The sequence below is a fragment of the Anomaloglossus baeobatrachus genome, chromosome 3 (genome assembly GCF_048569485.1).
Source record: "Anomaloglossus baeobatrachus isolate aAnoBae1 chromosome 3, aAnoBae1.hap1, whole genome shotgun sequence".
Classification (NCBI taxonomy): Eukaryota; Metazoa; Chordata; class Amphibia; order Anura; family Aromobatidae; genus Anomaloglossus; species Anomaloglossus baeobatrachus.
In genome coordinates this window covers 689,168,004-689,190,315 of record NC_134355.1, presented here as the reverse complement: position 1 = coordinate 689,190,315, position 22,312 = coordinate 689,168,004, and the positions used below count along the sequence as shown (strand labels likewise).

The 22,312-nt window shown below is 51.1% G+C and overlaps 1 protein-coding gene across 1 annotated transcript in view; it reads right to left on the bottom strand.

The window, feature by feature from the left end:
- Nucleotides 1-22,312, bottom strand: part of OTOF (otoferlin) — a 410,132-nt gene that overhangs the window by 99,004 nt on the left and 288,816 nt on the right. Inside the window, exons 14-18 of the mRNA XM_075341675.1 lie at nt 18,600-18,786; nt 15,386-15,609; nt 14,967-15,075; nt 5,629-5,812; nt 4,135-4,255 (exon numbers count right to left, since the gene is read on the bottom strand). Coding sequence (XP_075197790.1) covers nt 4,135-4,255; nt 5,629-5,812; nt 14,967-15,075; nt 15,386-15,609; nt 18,600-18,786 — 825 coding nt within the window. The remainder of the gene's footprint in view (nt 1-4,134; nt 4,256-5,628; nt 5,813-14,966; nt 15,076-15,385; nt 15,610-18,599; nt 18,787-22,312) is intronic.

Sequence of the window (22,312 nt, the reverse complement as noted above, 5' to 3'; positions counted from 1 at the left end):
GTATGTACCCTCATCATCTCCTACGTGATGTATATGATTTATCAACCTGTTGACTGCGCTCCACACCGAGACAAACCTGGAAAAGCAGTTGTGAGAAGCAACATGATCAATATCACAGAACATCACAGCCGCACCAAAGAGAAGCCGCTCCAGCCACCACAGTAGTGGTGTAGGGGTGAGTTAATTGTTTGACCAAATATATTAGGGTAACTTTCAAGCTGATAATTTTGTGTGGTCCCCGAAGGTTGGTAGAAATTTATAATGGGCCTCGGCAGAAAAAAGGTTCCTCATCCCTAGAGTAACATAGCAGCTTTTATACTACGCTCTTTCACAACCTTGCACCCCCCTAATTCCCCAATATAATTGAGTCATATACTCAGGATTGTCCTCCCTCCCGGGGGTCTCGGTGACAATTACCAGCGTCGTTAATTCCCATTACGCCGCGGACAGTTACAGACGTGTTACTGCCGCACGTTCCCCGCAATCAGCCGGGAGAAAGTGTAAGATCCCAGTTATGGGGTCATAAAATGTAATTGGAATCCGCATGGCCGTTATCTGGAGCGAGGGCTTCATTATCCCCTCGTCCTACAGACACGGGGGTCACGTCCAGCAATTAACAGAATATTAAATCGTCAGAGTATAATGAATAATTAGACAATTTTGCAATAAACTTTCTGGGCCGATTTCTCAGAGTTTCTCAAGATCTCTGCTTGCTGCCATATGCAAGGAGCTCGGATTGTGTGTGTACAGCGGAGGCAGATGGAGGCACCGGTGCGCGGCTCGTTACATCAAGCCGAATTTCATCCAATAGAGGCTCCTACTAGTCGACAGCAGGCAGAGATCTTGAAAACTATTAGTAAACTGTTAGGAATTTGTGTAAACCGAAGGCGGAGAACTCCTTGAAGTATCAGACTTTGAAAGACAAGTCCTCTGGCACCAGACTCCCTCGCCTTGAGGCACCCAGCAAACAATGGCCTCCTCTCCAGGAATGTTGGAGGACTCTGGAAATTGGATAGAACCCCCAAATGAGTTGGCAAATTTCCTAGGTACTTGCAAAACCAGGTGGGACGCCGGGATGCCCCTTTATTAGTCAGATCACCAAAATGCCCATTAAGGTGCGTGAAGGGGAAGCACATGTGCCTGGGTGGCAGCACCCCATCTCCATGGCACTGTCACCTTAGGTACGGGGAAGTACCAAGCGAAAGGGAAGGGAAGTGTGACGCCCTGGACTATCCAGGTCGTCCCAGGTAGACACAACAGCACTACACCCCCCTTCCCAGTTAGGTAACAGCAGTCAAACTAAAAGCCTTGTCACCACCCTCCAGGTTTGATGTCCACACCAGGGGGGGTGGAGCCAGGCTGTTGGCTCCACCCACCGAGTTCACAGGCCTGGAGGCGGGAACCTAGGAGTCAAGTTCAAGGGAGTTGAGAGAGGAGTTTGGATGGTGAAGGAGGGAGGTTGAGTCCAAAAGCAGACCTGCGCTCAGGCCTGCCAAAGATTACTCCGGTGGCTGGGTTGGAGCCCAGTCACCACTGGCAAGGAGGCAGACGGTACCTGCCGCCTACAGGAGACCGGGAATACGACCGGTGGAACCGTAAGGGACCGGGACAGGGTAGTGGCCCGCCGGAACCGAACCGGGGAGCCAACTGGATACCAGAGCACCAGGCAGGGTACTCAGACCCCAAACTAGGCTAGAAGCCACCACCTTAGTCGAATTAACTGATTGCGGTCTGGACCTCAGGGGTTCATTCCCACCTAAGTCCCGATTGAAGGCAACAGCCCAACCATTCCGGATAAGTGCCACTGCCAAGGGCCAGAGATCCAAAGGGCCAACGTCTGCGGGCAAATGGGCTCCTACGACAGATACACGCCGGGGAGCGGACTACCAGTGCCTAGGCACAGGAGTCAAGATTCACATACAAAGGTGCAGGAGAAAGGCGGATATTACCAACCTAATCTGGGAAAAGCTGCAGCAGGCTGCGGGCCCCGTTCATCAGCAGTAAACTAGGATCGGGGTTCGGACAATTACCTCCCCGCAGGGTCCGCACTGCCCGCCGTACGGAGAAGGAGACTGTACCCCAAAAGGGACAGTCGGGGTTCCCAAACGCTCCACGCTACGGGGACTCAATCTACAGAGAGTGCTGGGGACAGAGCAACTTGGGTCACTACATTGCCACTGGTTCTCCGGGGACCGGAACCAGCACCCCCTGGGTCCACAGTGAGTAGAGACTGTTAAAGACAACCTGGTGTGGTCTCCATTATTGCTCCACTACATCTCCCAGGCACTGCCCTACCTGCGGAGGGCCTACCATCACAGCTGCCACTACCACCAGCCCTGGGAGTACCCACATTGAGCAGCGGCGGTTCTCCATCCCTAACCGTGACCCGCAGGAGGCGTCGCATGACAAAAACTCTTATCTCCCCTATAAATAACCCCCATTAACAAAAGGGGCCCAGAGCACGGGACCGGGCAACGGCCACCAGAGTGACATTGCCATCTGTTACCGCCCGGGACCGAGTAACCCCTTCTCTGGGCGCTACATAAGCACTAAAGGACACACAGGGATAAAACATAAGGGAAAACCACAAAACACATATCTAGATGACTCAGTAAGAAGTTCAGTAAAAAGCAGCAGCAATGATCTTACAGATGAGTATGTGCCGCCCCAGGGCTATGGGGTACTCGGTCCCGGGCGGTGTGCTACTGGGATGGCCGTTGCCCAGTTCCGTGACCCTGGAGGTCGCTTTAAAAAGGGGTTTACATACAGGGGAATAGGTAATAAAGTTTATGTCGTGATGCCACTTGCGGGTTACGGTTATGGTGATGGAGCCGCCGCTGCACAGTCTCTCCGCTGGGGCTGATGTGATGGCAGCCTGGATGTTGGGCCCTCCGTAAGTAAGGCCGGGGCCCCCGGGGGTAGGTGATAGAGTTAGGCGCGGAAAGGAGGTAGGCCACACAAGGGGATGCTGTGTAACTGGTTTACTCACAGCGGTATGATGCCTGGTAACCCGAGGAAGGCTGGTATTCACCTTAGGTTCCTTTAGTCCCAGTGCCAGTTGATGACCTGGTGGCTTCTTTCCCCTGCACCTGTCTCTGGTTGGTTGGTCCCCGTGGCTTGGAGCGTCTGGGGGTCCCCTCCTGTTTGTCTCTCATTCTCTGGTTCGTACGGTGGCAGTGTGAACCCTGTAGGGTCGGTGTTCTGTTCCGGTCCCTGGTTCTCCCGTTACTGGTGGTGCCCCCGGACTTCTACGGACAGTGAGGTCCTGGATGGTCCCCTCACTGTGCAGATTTTATCAGGTCTACCTGGAGCGTTTTCCTGACCTAGGGCAATGTGCCCCGTTGGTGCTATGGTTCCGGGAGTACTTCGCCATACTCTACCGGCAACCACACGCCTGGGCCCTCAGGTCACCGTTACACTGCCGTGTCAGTCCAGTCATGTCTGTCTCCTCTCTCTTCCACTTACTAACTGTCCAACCGTCCGTCCCCTCCCACCTGGGAGTGGACTGGATCGGCTCCACCTGTGGGTGGCCATCCATTGGCTCCAATTCTAGTCTGTCACCAGTCTATGGATGGGGGAAAACTGGGATTATAATGTGCTTTGCTGTTACCGGCACTGGTCTTCCAGGTCCTTGGGGGTAGGTCCTGCATCTTTGGCAGAATGCAGTACCTTGTAATGCCCTGATCGGTTCAGGGGCGCTATAACTACAAGCCGCCTGCTTGCATCCAGAGCTTGTGAATGAACTGAATATCACCAACACAAGTCCAGGGAAAATTAGAATATTTAAACCCAAGGAGAAATACAGATGATTAGCAACTGAAGGGAAGAGGATCTCTGTAGGGTCCTAAAGGGAAAAGGATGAAAACCCTGCAGAGGACATACCTAGTACACTGAACAGTCAGGGAGCATTCTGTGCAGCCAAACAGGGAGCATTCTGTGCAGCCAAACGATGTGACCTTCTATTACCCGACACCACAGGACTGTCTGTCACCCATGACAGGCACACGCCCCATGTACCGCCATCTGGGACTTATTTTTGTTCCCATTGCTTCCCCTATTACAGGTCATTTCCTGGGTTTGGGGTTCTGGCCCATGTGGGACCCTCAGAGCAGCGACGGTTATCTCGGTACCCACCAGCTTGTCGGCGATCTTGTCCATGACGTTGGCGTTGTACAGGCGCCTCCTCTGGTCCTGCCACCAGCTCTTGATGTAGATACAAGGCTTCTTGTCAAAGTAAGGCAAGTGGAAGTAATTCCTGCCGGGAGAGGAGAGACGGCGCGTGTCAGGGAAAATCACGGGAGGTCCACACCTACATTAACCCTTTAAGGACTCGGCCAGTTTTACGATTTTCCGCTCTCACTTTTTTTTGGAGCCGTGACATTTTAATCGCAGCCGTATGAGAGTTTTTTTTGTGGAACGACTTGGGAAAAAAAACTTACAAGGGCAGTGAAATGGTGAAGAAACCCCCCCCCGCAATTCTGCCTTTGCTATCTGCTCTTAGTGTGTACAGCGTTGACTGTATGGGCTTGTCACATCTAATAGATGCGACAATCTTGGGCGGCTGCAGGTTGCTTTTTTTAGGCTGGGGGCGGTCCAATAAGCATGGACCTCCCCAGTCTGAGAATACCAACCCCCAGCTGTTGGGCTTTATCTTGGCTGGGTATCATAATATGGGGGGATCCTACACCAATTGTTTTATTTATTTATTTGATTCTGACCCGCAGACTGTGCCTGTGAGTGGTTGCAGTAGATTAAACTGTGGAAAAAAGAAGCGCAAATAGGGTCTTACCCCGATAACAATGGGGAAAAAGAAAGAGATGGTGTTACTCACCTATAGGGGTTGTGAAAGTCACAACTCCTATAACCGCATGTATGTTATTAAATCCACGTCCCGGCAGCAGTCCCTCGGTAGACAGATAACAGAGAGCAGTAGATGGAGGGTTTCCCAGCCGCGCCAAGGACCAGCCAATAAAGGTAGTAGATTAATGTTGCTTTTTATTCCATATACAGGTCAACGCGTTTCGGAAGGTACCCCTTCCTTCTTCAGGACCAACAGGCAGGATTTGATGTTTTCTTGCCTGTTGGTCCTGAAGAAGGAAGGGGTACCTTCCGAAACGCGTTGACCTGTATATGGAATAAAAACCAACATTAATCTACTACCTTTATTGGCTGGTCCTTGGCGCGGCCGGGAAACCCTCCATCTACTGCTCTCTGTTATGTGAGTGGTTGCAGGCAGACGCTGTCACACAGGCTGAGGGGCACATCTGACTGCAACCAATCACAGACGCCAGGATGGCCGGTGGGGGGGGGGGGAGCAAGGAAAGCAGTGCATATGCGATGAGCCTAATGCTCGGCACTAGAAGAAAATGCGTGACCTGGGAGCACTGTGCCGCCATGATGGATCCTCGGTAAGTGCAGCGCACACCCCTATTCCCCTATCCCTTCTACCAACATTTTTACTCTCTGGCTTCTGGTTCCCATAGACTTATATGGGGGGTGGATTCCGGACTGGAACTGGATTTTAAAGAAAAGATAACAGGCACCCGCTGGTCCCGGTCATCTCTAACTATTACCAGATACTAGGGGTAAAAAATAAAAATTGGGACAAGCCCAGACTGCAAAAATAACCTGTCTGTGATAAAGGGCTTCATGGTGGGGGTGCTGGAGATGGACTGCATCTCCCCGTCCTCGTCCGCCTCGTCCTCACTAGAGTTCTGTATCAGTTCGGTCTCTTCCTCCGCGCCGTCCGCTCCTTCCTTCTTCTTTCTCATCCTCGGCCTCATTGTCCCATCAGCTTGGTTCCCATAATTACCTACAAAAGAGAATTAAAAGATTATGGTAAGCGCCAGATATTTTTTTTTGCAATTTATCACTGAATTGGAGCCAATAGAGCAAAAAAGCCCAACAGAGAAAACAGGGGCAGAAGTCACCGTACTGAGAAGACGTCCACAATCGTGATCGCCAGATCGGAAACAAGCGGCGGTACAGGAGCAGGAGCTTTAAAGAAGCGACTATCCACTATAATATGAGAATAACCAAAGAGACGCCGCTCCAAAAGAGACCCAGCTCCAAAAAGAGACCCTGCCAATCTAAAAAGAGACCCTGGCAATCTAAAGAGACCCTGCTCCAAAAAGAGACCCAGCTCCAAAAAGAGATCCTGCTCTAAAAAGAGACCCTGCTCCAAAAAGAGACCCTGCTCCAAAAAGAGACCCTGCTCCAAAAAGAGACCCTGCCAATCTAAAAAGAGACCCTGCTCCAAAAAGAGACTCAGCTCCAAAAAGAGACCCAGCTCCAAAAAGAGACCCAGCTCCAAAAAGAGACCCTGCTCCAAAAAGAGACCCTGCTCCAAAAAGAGACCCAGCTCCAAAAAGAGACCCAGCTCCAAAAAGTGACCCCGCTTCAAAAAGTGACCCCGCTTCAAAAAGTGACCCCGCTTCAAAAAGTGACCCAGCTCCAAAAAGTGACCCAGCTCCAAAAAGTGACCCAGTTCCAAAAAGTGACCCAGTTCCAAAAAGTGACTCTGCTCCAAAAAGAGACCCTGCTCCAAAAAGAGACCCAGCTCCAAAAAGAGACCCAGCTCCAAAAAGTGACACAGCTCCAAAAAGTGACCCAGTTCCAAAAAGTGACTCTGCTCCAAAAAGAGACCCTGCTCCAAAAAGAGGCCCTGCTCCAAAAAGAGACCCAACTGCAAAAAGAGACCCAGCTCCAGAAAGTGACCCAGCTCCAAAAAGTGACCCAGTTCCAAAAAGTGACTCTGCTCCAAAAAGAGACCCTGCTCCAAAAAGAGGCCCTGCTCCAAATAGAGACCCAACTGCAAAAAGAGACCCAGCTCCAGAAAGTGACCCAGCTCCAGAAAGTGACCCAGCTCCAGAAAGTGACCCAGCTCCAGAAAGTGACCCAGCTCCAAAAAGTGACCCAGCTCCAAAAAGTGACCCCGCTTCAAAAAGTGACCCCACTCCAAAAAGTGATCCCACTTAAAAAAGTGACCCAGCTCCAAAAAAAGACCCAGCTCCAAAAAGAGACCCTGCTCCAAAAAATGACCTTGCTCCAAAAAAAGACCCAGCTCCAAAAAGAGACCCTGCTCCAAAAAGAGACCCTGCTCCAAAAAGAGACCCTGCTCCAAAAAATGGCCTTGCTCCAAAAAGAGACCCTGCTCCAAAAAGAGACCCTGCTCCAAAAAATGGCCTTGCTCCAAAAAAAGACCCAGCTCCAAAAAGAGACCCTGCTCCAAAAAGAGACCCTGCTCCAAAAAATGGCCTTGCTCCAAAAAAAGACCCAGCTCCAAAAAGAGACAAGCTCCAAAAAGAGACCCTGCTCCAAAAAGAGACCCTCCTCCAAAAAGAGACCCAGCTCCAAAAAGTGACCGAGCTCCAAAAAGTGACCCAGTTCCAAAAAGTGACCCAGCTCCAAAAAGAGGCCCTGCTCCAAAAAGAGGCCCTGCTCCAAAAAGAGGCCCAACTGCAAAAAGAGACCCAGCTCCAGAAAGTGACCCAGCTCCAGAAAGTGACCCAGCTCCAGAAAGTGACCCAGCTCCAGAAAGTGACCCAGCTCCAGAAAGTGACCCAGCTCCAAAAAGAGACCCAGCTCCAAAAAGTGACCCAGCTCCAAAAAGTGACCCAGCTCCAAAAAGTGACCCCGCTTCAAAAAGTGACCCCACTCCAAAAAGTGACCCCACTTAAAAAAGTGACCCAGCTCCAAAAAAAGACCCAGCTCCAAAAAGAGACCCTGCTCCAAAAAATGACCTTGCTCCAAAAAAAGACCCAGCTCCAAAAAGAGACCCTGCTCCAAAAAAAGAGAATTTTGTTTACTTACCGTAAATTCTTTTTCTTATAGTTCCGTAATGGGAGACCCAGACCATGGGTGTATAGCTTCTGCCTCCGGAGGACACACAAAGTACTACACTAAAAAGTGTAGCTCCTCCCTCCGAGCATATACACCCCCTGGATAACCAAATATAGCCAGTTTAGTGCAAAAGCTGAAGGAGGACAGCCACCCACAAGTAGAGATAGAGCAAGAACCGGAACAACCAGAGCCTCTGTCTACAACAACAGCCGGTGATAACACGCGGAGCAAGAAACTGCCAAAAGGCAACAGGGAGGGTGCTGGGTCTCCCATTACGGAACTATAAGAAAAAGAATTTACGGTAAGTAACACAATTCTCTTTTTCTTCATCGTTCCTATGGGAGACCCAGACCATGGGACGTCTCAAAGCAGTCCATGGGTGGGAATAAACAGAAAACTGAGAAGTAGGCGAAACCTAACTTCACAAATGGGCGACAACCGCCTGAAGGATGCGTCTGCCCAAGCTCGCATCTGCCGAAGCATGAGCATGCACTTGGTAGTGCTTCGAAAAGGTATGTAGACTAGCCCAAGTGGCAGCCTGACCGACCTGCTGAGCCGTAGCCTGGTGCCTAAGAAACCAAGAGGCACCGACAGCTCTGGTCGAGTGTGCCTTGATCCCCGGCGGGGGAGGCACCTGAGTACACTGGTAGGCATCGGAAATGGCCGACCTAATCCAACGAGCTAGGTTCGGCTTAGAAACTGAGAGGCCCTCACGCCGACCTGTGGTCAGCACAAAAAGAGAGGTGCGCCGCCTAACAACAGCGGTGCGAAACACATAGATCCGGAGCGCCCGCACCAGATCCAGAGTATGCAACGCTTTTTCAAAGCGATGAACAGGAGCTGGACAAAAGGAAGGCAAAGAAATGTCCTGATTAAGGTGGAAAGGAGAAACCACCTTAGGGAGAAAGTCCGGAGTCGGACGGAGAACCACCTTGTCTTGATGAAAAACCAAAAAAGGTGACTCCGAAGAGAGTGCAGTCAAATCAGAGACTCTCCTGAGGGAAGTTATGGCCACTAGAAAGACCACTTTCTGTGAAAGACGAGACAAAGAAACCTCCCTAAGAGGCTCAAAGGGGGGTTTCTGGAAAGCCATGAGGACCAGATTAAGGTCCCAGGGATCCAAGGGCCGCCGGTAAGGCGGAATGCTGTGAGATGCGCCCTGCATGAAGGAGCGCACCTGAGGCTAAGTTCACACATCCTGTGTTTTCAATCCGTCAGGTCCGTCAGCAACGGATCAGTCATTTTCAAGATGTCAACTGATGCAACTGATGTGTTTTTCACAGGATTCCTTTCACAGGAATCCTGTGAAAAAACGGATCAGTTGCGTCCGTTAAATCCGCTGTGCGTCCGTTTTTTGACGGATCAGTCATGATCCGTCTGTGTTTGGGACAGCCCAGTGGGCGTGCCAAGCATGCTGGGCATGCTCAGTAGAGCATGACGGAATCCTGCGCTGGATTCCGTTGTAAGACGGATTACGACGGAATCCAGCACCATAGACATGCATTACAAGCTTGACGGATGGCGACGGATTCCTGCGCGGCGCGTTAATTTTGACGGCCCGAAAAACGTTACATTCTGCGTTGCTCCCCGCTCGGCGGTCAGTCAAAAACGACGGACCGCGACGCAGCGGATGCAACGCAGGGTCATCAGTCGCAATCCGTCGCTAATAGAAGTCTATGGGGAAATACAGGATTCCTGCAAAATATTTTGCAGGATACCGTAATTCCCCAAGGCGACGGATTGTGACTGATGCAAAACACAGGATGTGTGAACTTAGCCTGAGCCAGCCGAGCGATACGCCGCTGGCACAACACTGACAGAGCCGAGACCTGTCCCTTGAGGGAATTGAGGGATAGTCCTAGCTGCAGACGGACTGCAGAAAGGACAGAAGGGTTGGCAAGGAAAAAGGCCAAGAAGCATGGCCGGAAGAGCGACACCAGGACAGGAAAATTCTCCAGGTCCTGTGATAGATTTTGGCCAAGGAATACTTCCGAGCCCGAGTCATAGTGGAGATGACTTCAGGAGAGATACCAGAAGTCGTCAAGATCCAGGACTCAAGAGCCTCGCCGTCAATCTGAGAGCCGCAGAATTCAGGCGGAAAAACGGACCTTGTGAGAGAAGGTCTGAACGGTCCGTAAGATGCCACGGCACCTCTATGGACAGATGGAGCAGGTCTGGGTACCAAGCTCGCCTGGGCCAGTCTGGAGTAATGAGAATGACCCGACACCCTCCATTCTGAGCTTGCGCAGGACTCTGAGCAAGAGCTAGAGAGGGAAACACGTAAGACAGACGAAACTGGGACAAATCTTGAACCAGCGCGTCCGCTGCAAAGGCCTGAGGATCGTGGGAGCGAAGATCCACTTCCGGAGTGCCCCCCTTGCGGCAGAGTGACCGAAACACTGCCGAATGCAGAGCCCACTCGCCGCTGTCCATGGTTTGACGGCTGAGATAATCTGCCTCCCAGTTTTCCACGCCTGGGATGTGGACTGCGGATATGGTGGACTTGGAGTCCTCCGTCCACTGAAGGATGCATTGAACCTCCAACATTGCCAGGCGGCTGAGTGTCCCGCCCTGGCAGTTGATGTAGGCAACCGCTGTCGCGTTGTCTGACCGGACTCGAATGTGCCTGCCCGCCAACAGGTGGTGAAAGGCTAAGAGAGCTAGAAGCACAGCTCTGATTTCCAGCACATTGATCGAGAGGGCTGATTCGGACGGGGTCCAAGTGCCCTGCGCTCTGTGGTGGAGATATACTGCTCCCCAGCCGGATAGACTGGCATCCGTGGTGAGGATCACCCGGGACGGGGCCAGGAAGGAGCGTCCCTGAAGAGAGAGGGGCCGAAGCCACCACTGAAGGGAGCCCCTGGTCTGTGGCGACAGAGCCACTAACCTGTGCAAGGAGCAAGGTCGCTTGTCCCAACAGCGGAGAATGTCCAGCTGCAGAGGACGCAGATGGAACTGGGCAAAGGAACCGCTTCCATTGACGCCACCATCTGACCCAGCACCTGCATTAGGTGCCTGATGGAATGACGGCGGGGCCTCAGCAAAGGGCGCACCGCCAGTGGAGGGACTGCTGTTTGACTAAGGGCAGCTTCACCAGTGCCGGCAGAGTCTCGAATTGCATCCCTAGGTACATGAGCTTCTGGGTCGGAGTCAGAGTGGACTTGGGAAAAGGACAAGCCACCCGAATTGGACTAGAGTGGCGAGAGTGAGCGAGGCACTCCGCTGACAGTCTGCACTGGATGAAGCCTTGACTAGAAGGCCATCCAGGAAAAGGGATTACTGCCAACCCCCGGAGGTGCAGAACCGCAACCACTGCTGCCATGACCCTGATGAATACTCGAGGGGCCGTGGCTAACCCGAAGGGAAGAGCCACGAATTGGAAATGTTCCTCTCCGATTGCAAAACGTAGCCAACGCTGGTGTGAAACTGCAATTGGCACATGCAGATAGGCATCTCTGATGTCGAGGATGCTAGAAAATCTCCTTGTGTCATTGAGGCAATGACTGATCGCAGAGACTCCATGCGAAAATGCCGCACCTGAACATGCTTTTTGAGAAGCTTGAGATCCAGGATGGGCCGGAAGGAACCGTCCCTTTCGGGGACTAGGAAGAGATTTGAGTAGAAACCTCTGAACCGTTCCCAGGCGGGAACCGGTACAATTACTCCGTTGGCCTGCAAGGGTGCCACGGCCTGTGAGAAGGCGGCGGCCTTGGAGCAGGGGGGAGTTGACAGAAAAAATCTGTTTGGCGGGCTGGATAGAATTCTATCCTGTAGCCGTGGGAGGTGATATCCCGCACCCACTGATCGGAGACGTGTTGAAACCACACGTCGCCAAAGCGGGAGAGCCTGCCACCGACCAAGGACGTTGCTGGCGCGGCCAGATAGTCAAGAGGAGGCTGCCTTAGTGGCAGCAGCTCCTGCTCTGAGGACGCGGCTTCGTGCGTCAGATGGGTTTTTGGTCCTTGGCAGAGTTAGTGGACGAGGCCGATGGCTTAGAGGACGACCAGTTGGAGGAACGAAAGGAACGAAACCTCGACTGGTTCCTGCCCTGGACAGGTTTCCTGGTTTTGTTTGTGGCATGGAAGTACTCTTCCCGCCAGTAGCTTCCTTAATAATTTCATCCAGTTGTTCACCGAACAGCCTGGGCCCAGCAAATGGGAGCCCAGCAAGGTACTTCATTGAAGAAGCGTCTGCCTTCCACTCTCGAAGCCACAAGATCCTGCGCATAGCGAGAGAATTAGCCGAAGCCACCGCAGTGCGGTGAGAAGCCTCCAGCATGGCAGACATGGCATAGGATGAAAAGGCTGAAGCCTGGAAGTTAAGGCAACCATTTCGGACATAGAGTCCCTGGTGAGGGAATGCATCTCCTCTAGAGAAGCAGAGATGGCTATGAGAGCCCACACTGCTGCAAAAGATGGGGAGAACGAGACCCCTGCCGCCTCAGATACAGATTTGGCCAGAAGGTCAACCTGGCGGTCAGTTACTCTTCCCGCCAGGGAATCCTTAAGAGAGGTGTCATCAGCCACTGATACAACTGTCCGGGCTGAGAGTCTAGACACCGGAGGGTCTACCTTTGGTGAATGAGCCCACTCCTTGACCACCTCTGGTGGAAACGGAAAACGGTCATCAGAACCACGCTTTGGGCAGCGTCTGTCAGGACAGGCCCTAGGCTTGGTCACAGTGGCCTGAAAACTGGAGTGGTTAAGGAACACACTCCTTGTTCTCTTGGGCAAGGTAAACTGGTGCTTTCTTGCCAGAGAGGGTTGCTCCTCTGATACAGGCGGATTGAGGTCCAGTACAAAATTAATGGACGCAATCAAATCACTAGCACCTGCGTCACTTTCGGACAGATCAATGGGGTACATGGAGGTAGCGTCCGAGCCCCCAGTAAAGGCATCCTCCTCGTCCTGCGAGTCAGCTCGTGAATCAGAGCCGCGGGACGAGGAAGGAGAGGTGACCCTGCGTCTCCTTTTAGGAGGACGGGGTCTGAGACCAGATGGAGAATCCTCTGTGAGCTTTGCTGAGCGAGCCCTAGCAGCAGAAGCGCCCTGAGAAGGGGGCTGATGCATGCTCAGCAGAGTCCGGGACAGCTGTCCCATGTAGAGAAGGATTCTGCCCAAGCCGGGGGTTCAGCCACCGGAGCCGGAGCAGCCGGAGGAACCAGTGGGGATGAGACTCCAGGCTGAGGCACCACCATGTTAGAGCAGGCATCACAATGTGGTTATGTGCTCGGTACAGGCAGTAGGAGCCTACATGCAGTGCATATTGAGTACAGCCTTGCAGCCTTGCTGCTCGTGTGAGACATGCTGCTGAAGTGGGGGCTCTGAGTCAGAATGACCCCCAGCAGAGTATATAAGCAGGTCCACAACCGGAGGTTGTGGCTTGCCATACAGTCTATGGGGAGATAAGGTATGCACACCAGTGACTATGTAAGGGGAATACATGGAATAGCAGAAACGGCTGTGTGAATACTGACTTGAAAAATCCAATAGCTATATGTAAAGTGAAAATGTGAAACATTTTTCACATTTTCACTTTACATATAGCTATTGGATTTTTCAAGTCAGTATTCACACAGCAGTTTCTGCTATTCCATGTATTCCCCTTACATAGTCACTGGTGTGCATACCTTATCTCCCCATAGTGATGTTTTTTTAGGTTTTTGCACCCAGTTCGGACTTAGAATGGTGTTCCAAACGTTATTCCTTATTTGCCATACCGTCTGACATTCTGCCAACCCCTCTCTGTGCCCTCCAGATCCCACAGCCCGGACCCCCAGAGAGATACTGCAGCCAGCGCCGATCGCTGTGCTGACATAAGAACGCTGATAAAATGGCGCTTCTGCCCAAGCCGGAGCGAGGAGAGGGGGCGGGGCCTACTCTAAGAGCGGGATCCCAAGGGCCAAGGAGATATACAGGGGAGGGAAACATTTCCTCAGAGAGGAGTGTCCCTCTCCTGAGCTGAACGGCCGCGGGGCGGAGCCGCACTGTCCCTCTGCATGATTGGCATGCAGGGGCAGTGAAAACGAAACTAAGCCTCAGGCGAAGCCGGGGCCTAAATTTAACGATGCGGCCGGCGCGCAGGCACCATCGGCGCGGTTCTCTGGTGAAAACCAGAGAACCGTCCGGAAATGTCAGAATACATACACAGCACACTCTCCCCAACAATAAAGTACAAGGGACCCCCGGATAATAACGTCTCAGATACTTAGCTTGTGAGACGCAGGTGCCAGGTCCCTGAGGGATGAGTGCTCCGTCCGGCAGGATCCAGAAAGGGCTGCGGATGGAGACCGGTCTCCTGCAAGGCAGGGAGAACCGTGCTGGCTCCCACTTCAAGCCAGAGCCCGAGGGATGGTGAAGGAGCGCGGCATGTAAGGCTCCAGCCCTGAAATCAACCTTAACAACACCGCCGACACAGTGGGGTGAGAAGGGACATGCCGGGAGTCCAGGCTTGGACCCGCTTTTCTTCAAACTCTTTCCAAAAATCAAAATCAGATGAGAATGCATGTGTGGATGTGTGCCTCCTGAACACAAAGCATTGAACTGGCTATATTTGGTTATCCAGGGGGTGTATATGCTCGGAGGGAGGAGCTACACTTTTTAGTGTAGTACTTTGTGTGTCCTCCAGATGGAAGAAGCTATACACCCATGGTCTGGGTCTCCCATAGGAACAATGAAGAAAGAGACCCTGCTCCAAAAAGAGACCCTGCTCCAAAGAGACCCTGTTCCAAACAGGGTAATTACTGCTGTACTCACTTTCCTGTCTCCCCCACAGCAAATAGTCCTCTCTCTTTCAGGGCTAATGTGGCACCTAGGAGTCCGGCCGTACCATTGCTGTGAGCTTAGCAGTCCGGGGGAGGCACAGGCTGTCTATGCGTTTACTGCAGTGGGGGTCAAAGTGAGTTCAGAGATAAGAATGACTAGAGATGACTTTAGCCACCAACTGTATATCATGGCCGTTTTCCATGGAAACAGATTCCCTTTCTGTCTATGCAGAGCATTTGGAGCTCTGTATCAGAAATATAGACTTCCGATTGCTCTAAAGATGGGTTCAAAACTGAATTATAGCCCCAAAGTGAGCGGAGAAGGTGCAGATTAAGAGCTGAATATTCGATGACACAATACCTATTGTAACCTCGAAGTTGATCGGCTTGTCCCCGCTCTTGCGGTCCACCATGGTGGCTTCCAGAAAAGCTCCAAAGAGAAAGAACTCCTCCATCTTTCCTGTGCAGTTCTGGGGGAACATCAAAAATCAATGCAATAGTTAATATCGGGTGCCATCAATGTGCTTGGGTTGTGGCGTCGGCCATGAGCACCAGATGATGGCGTCTTAATAACAGGTCACTGAGCGCACAGCTTTGTTGTAAAGCTGTTGTGGAACTACAACTTCCAGCATGCCGCGGTGGCTCTGATCCCATTTATCCCACATAGATGACATTTACGGCTACCTGCAGTCACCACTAGGGGGAGCTTTCTGCACAGAGAGCTCCTATGCTCCCCCTAGTGGTGGCCGGTGTGAGGCATACACTATCGGCACATCTTACATCGGGCACAGGGGGCGCTCCTTCCATCTGCACGCCGGTAGAACTGGTGAGCTCAGGATTACTTGTGTCCAGAATCTCCACTGCCAGGCTCAATAGTAGGCGGGCTCGGAAGGAGACCCCCTCTCCCAGCCCCTCGTTCAGATCCTGGTGCTCGTCCATCAGGGTGTAATTCCGGGTGGAGCCGTACATGTTCACCCAGGCCGGGCCCAGCGTGGGGAGGAATCCTGCGGGGAAGGAGGGAGCGTCACCACACCATGCAGAAGAAGCGGAGAAATCTCACAGGAAGCCATTTATAGGCCCGATTTGTGGGCTTGGATTATTTTAGCGGGCGATGTCTGGGGTCCGAACTAATTTAGGGGCCTGATCTGCAGTCTGAATTCTTTGGGGGTCTGATCTGGGGTCCAAATTAATTTAGGTTCTGGCCTGGGGTCTGAATTACTTTGCGGTCTGGGGTCTGAATTAATTGAGGGTCTGGTCTGGCTCTGAATTAATTTGGGTGCTGGTATGGGGTCTGAATACATTTGGATTCTTGTCTAGGGTCTGAATTATTTAGGGTCTGATCTGGGGTCTGAATTACGGTAATTATTATGGGCTGAGATTATTTTGCGGTCCGGTCTGGGGTCTGCATTATTATGGGCTGGGTTTATTTTGTGGTCCGGTCTGGGGTCTGCATTATTATGGGCTGGGTTTATTTTGGGGTCCGGTCTGGGGTCTGCATTATTATGGGCTGAGTTTATTTTGGGGTCTGGTCTGGGGTCTGCATTATTATGGGCTGAGTTTATTTTGGGGTCTGGTCTGGGGTCTGCATTATTATGGGCTGGGTTTATTTTGGGGTCTGGTCTGGGGTCTGCATTATTATGGGCTGAGTTTATTTTGGGGTCTGGTCTGGGGTCTGCATTATTATGGGCTGAGTTTATTTTGGGGTATGGTCTGGGGTCTGCATTATTATGGGCTGGGTTTATTTTGGGGTCCGGTCTGGGGTCTGCATTATTATGGGCTGAGTTTATTTTGGGGTCTGGTCTGGGGTCTGCATTATTATGGGCTGAGTTTATTTTGGGGTATGGTCTGGGGTCTGCATTATTATGGGCTGGGTTTATTTTGGGATCTGGATTATTATGGGCTGGGTTTATTTTGGGATCTGGTCTGGGGTCTGCATTATTATGGGCTGGGTTTATTTTGGGGTCTGGTCTGGGGTCCGCATTATTCTGGGCTGGGTTTATTTTGTGGTCCGGTCTGGGGTCTGCATTATTATGGGCTGGGTTTATTTTGTGGTCCGGTCTGGGGTCTGCATTATTATGGGCTGGGTTTATTTTGGGGTCCGGTCTGGGGTCTGCATTATTATGGGATGAGTTTATTTTGGGGTATGGTCTGGGGTCTGCATTATTATGGGCTGGGTTTATTTTGGGATCTGGATTATTATGGGCTGGGTTTATTTTGGGATCCGGTCTGGGGTCTGCATTATTATGGGCTGGGTTTATTTTGGGTTTTGGTCTGGGGTCTGCATTATTATGGGCTGGGTTTATTTTGGGTTTTGGTCTGGGGTCTGCATTATTATGGGCTGGGTTTATTTTGGGTTTTGGTCTGGGGTCTGTATTATTATGGGCTGAGTTTATTTTGGGGTCTGGTCTGGGGTCTGCATTATTATGGGCTGGGTTTATTTTGGGGTCCGGTCTGGGGTCTGCATTATTATGGGCTGGGTTTATTTTGGGGTCTGGTCTGGGGTCTGCATTATTATGGGCTGAGTTTATTTTGGGGTCTGGTCTGGGGTCTGCATTATTATGGGCTGAGTTTATTTTGGGGTCTGGTCTGGGGTCTGCATTATTATGGGCTGGGTTTATTTTGGGGTCTGGATTATTATGGGCTGGGTTTATTTTGGGATCTGGTCTGGGGTCTGCATTATTATGAGATGAGTTTATTTTGGGTTTTGGTCTGGGGTCTGCATTATTATGGGCTGAGTTTATTTTGGGGTCTGGTCTGGTGTCTGCATTATTATCGGCTGGGTTTATTTTGGGGTCCGGTCTGGGGTCTGCATTATTATGGGCTGGGTTTATTTTGGGGTCTGGTCTGGGGTCTGCATTATTATGGGCTGAGTTTATTTTGGGGTCTGGTCTGGGGTCTGCATTATTATGGGCTGGGTTTATTTTGGGATCTGGATTATTATGGGCTGGGTTTATTTTGGGATCTGGTCTGGGGTCTGCATTATTATGGGCTGGGTTTATTTTGGGGTCTGGTCTGGGGTCTGCATTATTCTGGGCTGGGTTTATTTTGTGGTCCGGTCTGGGGTCTGCATTATTATGGGCTGGGTTTATTTTGTGGTCCGGTCTGGGGTCTGCATTATTAAGGGCTGGGTTTATTTTGGGGTCCGGTCTGGGGTCTGCATTATTATGGGATGAGTTTATTTTGGGGTATGGTCTGGGGTCTGCATTATTATGGGCTGGGTTTATTTTGGGATCTGGTCTGGGGTCTGCATTATTATGGGCTGGGTTTATTTTGTGGTCCGGTCTGGGGTCTGCATTATTAAGGGCTGGGTTTATTTTGGGGTCCGGTCTGGGGTCTGCATTATTATGGGATGAGTTTATTTTGGGGTATGGTCTGGGGTCTGCATTATTATGGGCTGGGTTTATTTTGGGATCTGGTCTGGGGTCTGCATTATTATGGGCTGGGTTTATTTTGGGGTCCGGTCTGGGGTCTGCATTATTATGGGCTGGGTTTATTTTGGGGTCTGGTCTGGGGTCTGCATTATTATGGGCTGGGTTTATTTTGGGGTCCGGTCTGGGGTCTGCATTATTATGGGATGAGTTTATTTTGGGGTCTGGTCTGGGGTCTGCATTATTATGGGCTGGGTTTATTTTGGGGTCCGGTCTGGGGTCTGCATTATTATGGGCTGGGTTTATTTTGGGGTCCGGTCTGGGGTCTGCATTATTATGGGCTGGGTTTATTTTGGGGTCCGGTCTGGGGTCTGCATTATTATGGGCTGGGTTTATTTTGGGGTCCGGTCTGGGGTCTGCATTATTATGGGCTGGGTTTATTTTGGGGTATGGTCTGGGGTCTGCATTATTACGGGCTGAGTATATTTTGGGCTTGGCTCTGGGCTTTGTTGCAGCACATGCCATTTTCCAGGTGATGATGGAGGTTTGTGCAGAGGTCGTGCTCAGATTCTGCCCCTCGCCGGCACACCTGCCCCCCTCCGGTTGGGTGTATGGTTTGGCTGTACCTTTGTCGCCCTCGTTGGAGATCTTTCGCAGGTCTATGAAGTGGGTCCCGATGGCCACGTCGTTCACCTTGTCCGAGTCCCGGATCTGGATCTTCATTCTTTTGCACAGAGGCGGAAACATCTCTGTGAATATGATCTGCTCGTTCCACATGGGCTCGTAGCTGCTCTTCTGCACCGAGGTCTTACCCTGCGCGGGGGGGGGGGGGGGGAGACGGTCACCATCTTACAGAGCATTGTAGACACACGAGATTCACACTGCAAGAGACTTTCACAATGCTCAAGGCATTTTCTCAAGAATAATAGATGGTTTTATAAGGTTTTTCAAGCAGTAACTGGATATAGACCCCAGGCCACCAGGGGTAACAAATACTAAACCACTGGACACCAGTGACCTTACTATCCACGCATTAGTAACCAGGGATATACACTATATACTAATACACTGGGGATATACAGTATATACTAATACAATGCACACCAGGGATGTATATACAAATACAATGGACACCAGTGACCTTACTATCCACGCATTAGTAACCAGGGATATACACTATATACTAATACACTGGGGATATACAGTATATACTAATACAATGCACACCAGGGATGTATATACAAATACAATAGACACCAGTGACCTTACTATCCACGCATTAGTAACCAGGGATATACTGTATACGGTACTAATACACTGGGCACAGTGGAGTAACTAGAGTTTGGTGGGCCCCGGTGCAAGGTTCAGACCTGGGCCCCCCCCCTCCACGTACACAGTCACTTGGGGCACGGAATAATGACACTGACACTTGGGGTACGGAATAATGACACTGACACTTGGGGTATGGAATAATGACGCTGACTCTTGGCTCTTACTCTCAGCACCCAGCTTTCCCATGATCTGAAATCCCTCTATCAGCACCCAGCTTTCCTATGTTCTGATATCCATCTTTCCCTCAGCACCCAGCTTTCCCATATCAGAGCATTGGAAAGTTGGGTGCTGAGAGAAGATGTATAGCACAGCATGGGAAAGCTGTGTGCTGAGAGAAGATGTATCGCAGAGCATGGGAAAGCTGGGTGCTGAGAGAAGATGTATAGCAGAGCATGGGAAAGCTGGATGCTGAGAGAAGATGTATAGCAGACCATGGGAAAGCTGGATGCTGAGAGAAGATGTATAGCAGAGCATGGGAAAGCTGGGTGCTGAGAGAAGATGTATAGCAGAGCATGGGAAAGCTGGGTGCTGAGAGAAGATGTATACCAGAGCATGGGAAAGCTCGGTGCTGAGAGAAGATGTATAGCAGAGCATGGGAAAGCTGGATGCTGAGAGAAGATGTATAGCAGACCATGGGAAAGCTGGATGCTGAGAGAAGATGTATAGCAGAGCATGGGAAAGCTGGGTGCTGAGAGAAGATGTATAGCAGAGCATGGGAAAGCTGGGTGCTGAGAGAAGATGTATACCAGAGCATGGGAAAGCTGGGTGCTGAAAGATGTATAGCAGAGCATGGGAAAGCTGGGTGCTGAGAGAAGATGTATAGCAGAGCATGGAAAAGCTGGATGCTGAGAGAAGATGTATAGCAGAGCATGGGAAAGCCGGGTGCTGAGAGAAGATGTATAGCAGACCATGGGAAAGCTGGGTGCTGAGAGAAGATGTATAGCAGACCATGGGAAAGCTGGGTGCTGAGAGAAGATGTATAGCAGAGCATGGGAAAGCTGGGTGCTGAGAGAAGATGTATACCAGAGCATGGGAAATCTGGGTGCTGAGAGAAGATGTATAGCAGAGCATGGGAAAGCTGGGTGCTGAGAGAAGATGTATAGCAGAGCATGGAAAAGCTGGATGCTGAGAGAAGATGTATAGCAGAGCATGGGAAAGCTGGGTGCTGAGAGAAGATGTATAGCAGAGCATGGGAAAGCTGCATGCTGAGAGAAGATGTATAGCAGAGCATGGGAAAGCTGGATGCTGAGAGAAGATGTATAGCAGAGCATGGAAAAGCTGGATGCTGAGAGAAGATGTATAGCAGAGCATGGGAAAGCCGGGTGCTGAGAGAAGATGTATAGCAGAGCATGGGAAAGCCGGGTGCTGAGAGAAGATGTATAGCAGAGCATGGGAAAGCTGGGTGCTGAGAGAAGATGTATAGCAGAGCATGGGAAAGCTGCATGCTGAGAGAAGATGTATAGCAGAGCATGGGAAAGCTGGGTGCTGAGAGAAGATGTATACCAGAGCATGGGAAAGCTGGGTGCTGAAAGATGTATAGCAGAGCATGGGAAAGCTGGGTGCTGAAAGATGTATAGCAGAGCATGGGAAAGCTGGGTGCTGAGGGAAATAGCCCTTTTCCCTCAGCTCAAAACGTTCCCATCCATTGCTTGTATCTTTGTCCCCCCTTGTATATGGTTCTCCAAATACTATAATGGCCCCCACATCACATAGCCTTCCATATAGTGTAAAGGGTCCCACATAACCCTTCATATATCCATGTATTATAATGCATTTCCCATAGTTCTCTATGTATTATAATTCACCCCATAGACCTCCAGTATAATCCAGCCCCATAGACCTCCAGTATAATGCAGCCCCATAGATCTCCATATATAATACACCCCTATAGTCCATGTATAAGGTGTTCTTCATGTTTATTATGCAGCCCCCCAGACATCCATGTATAATAATGCAGCCAACCTCCCCAGGCCTCCATTTATAATAATGCAGCCATCCTCTCCAGGCCTCCATGTATAATAATGCAGCCAGCCTCCCCAGGCCTCCATGTATAATATAGCAGCCAGCCTCCCCAGGCCTCCATTTATAATACTGCAGCCTCCCCAGGCCTCCATGTATAATACTGCAGCGTCCCCAGGCCTCCATGTATAATAGAGCAGCCAGCCCCCCCAGGCCTCCATGTATAATATAGCAGCCAGCCTCTCCAGGCCTCCATAAATAATAATGCAGCCTCCCCAGGCCTCCATGTATAATGCAGCCTCTCCAGGCCTCTGGCCACCGTGTACTCACTAATTTATATAAAAAAAACAACAACAAGTACTCACTTCTCTCCTCCTTCCACCGCTGCTCTGTCCTCACGTCTCCTCGTTCCACTGCTGCTGTCCTCACTGCTCTCCTCTTCCACCGCTGCTGTCCTCAGTTCCCCCGATCCTCTGGTCGGCGTCCTCCCGTCCTGCGCTCTGTGCACTCAGCACAGCAGTCACACAGGAGTGACGTCACCGTGCAGGCACAGGGGGAGAATGATGATGCATACAGCGGCGCCGGACGCTCTATGCTTCATTATTACTGTGCGCAGTGACGGGGGACGGGGCCCCGGTGCCGCCGCTGACACCGGGCAGGGGGGCCCAATGTTGGCGGCGGTAGCGGGTCATATAGTGACCGCGTGGTTTGTGAGATCAGCGCAGCTCCTCTCTCACTTAAAGGGGCTGGCTGCTGGTCTGCCGGGCACCCGCGGGCCCCTAACCTCCCGGGCCCGGTCGCAATGGCGACCCCTGCGACCGCGGTAGTTATGCCCCTCACTGGGCACAAGGGATATATACAGTGCCTTGCGAAAGTATTCAGCCCCCTTGAATTTTTCAACTTTTTCCCACATTTCAGGCTTCAAACATAAAGATAAAAATGTTAATGTTCTGGTGAAGAATCAACAACAAGTGACACAATTGTGAAGAGGAAGGAAATTTATTGCTTGTTTTAAACTTTTAAAAAAAATAAATAACTGAAAATTGGG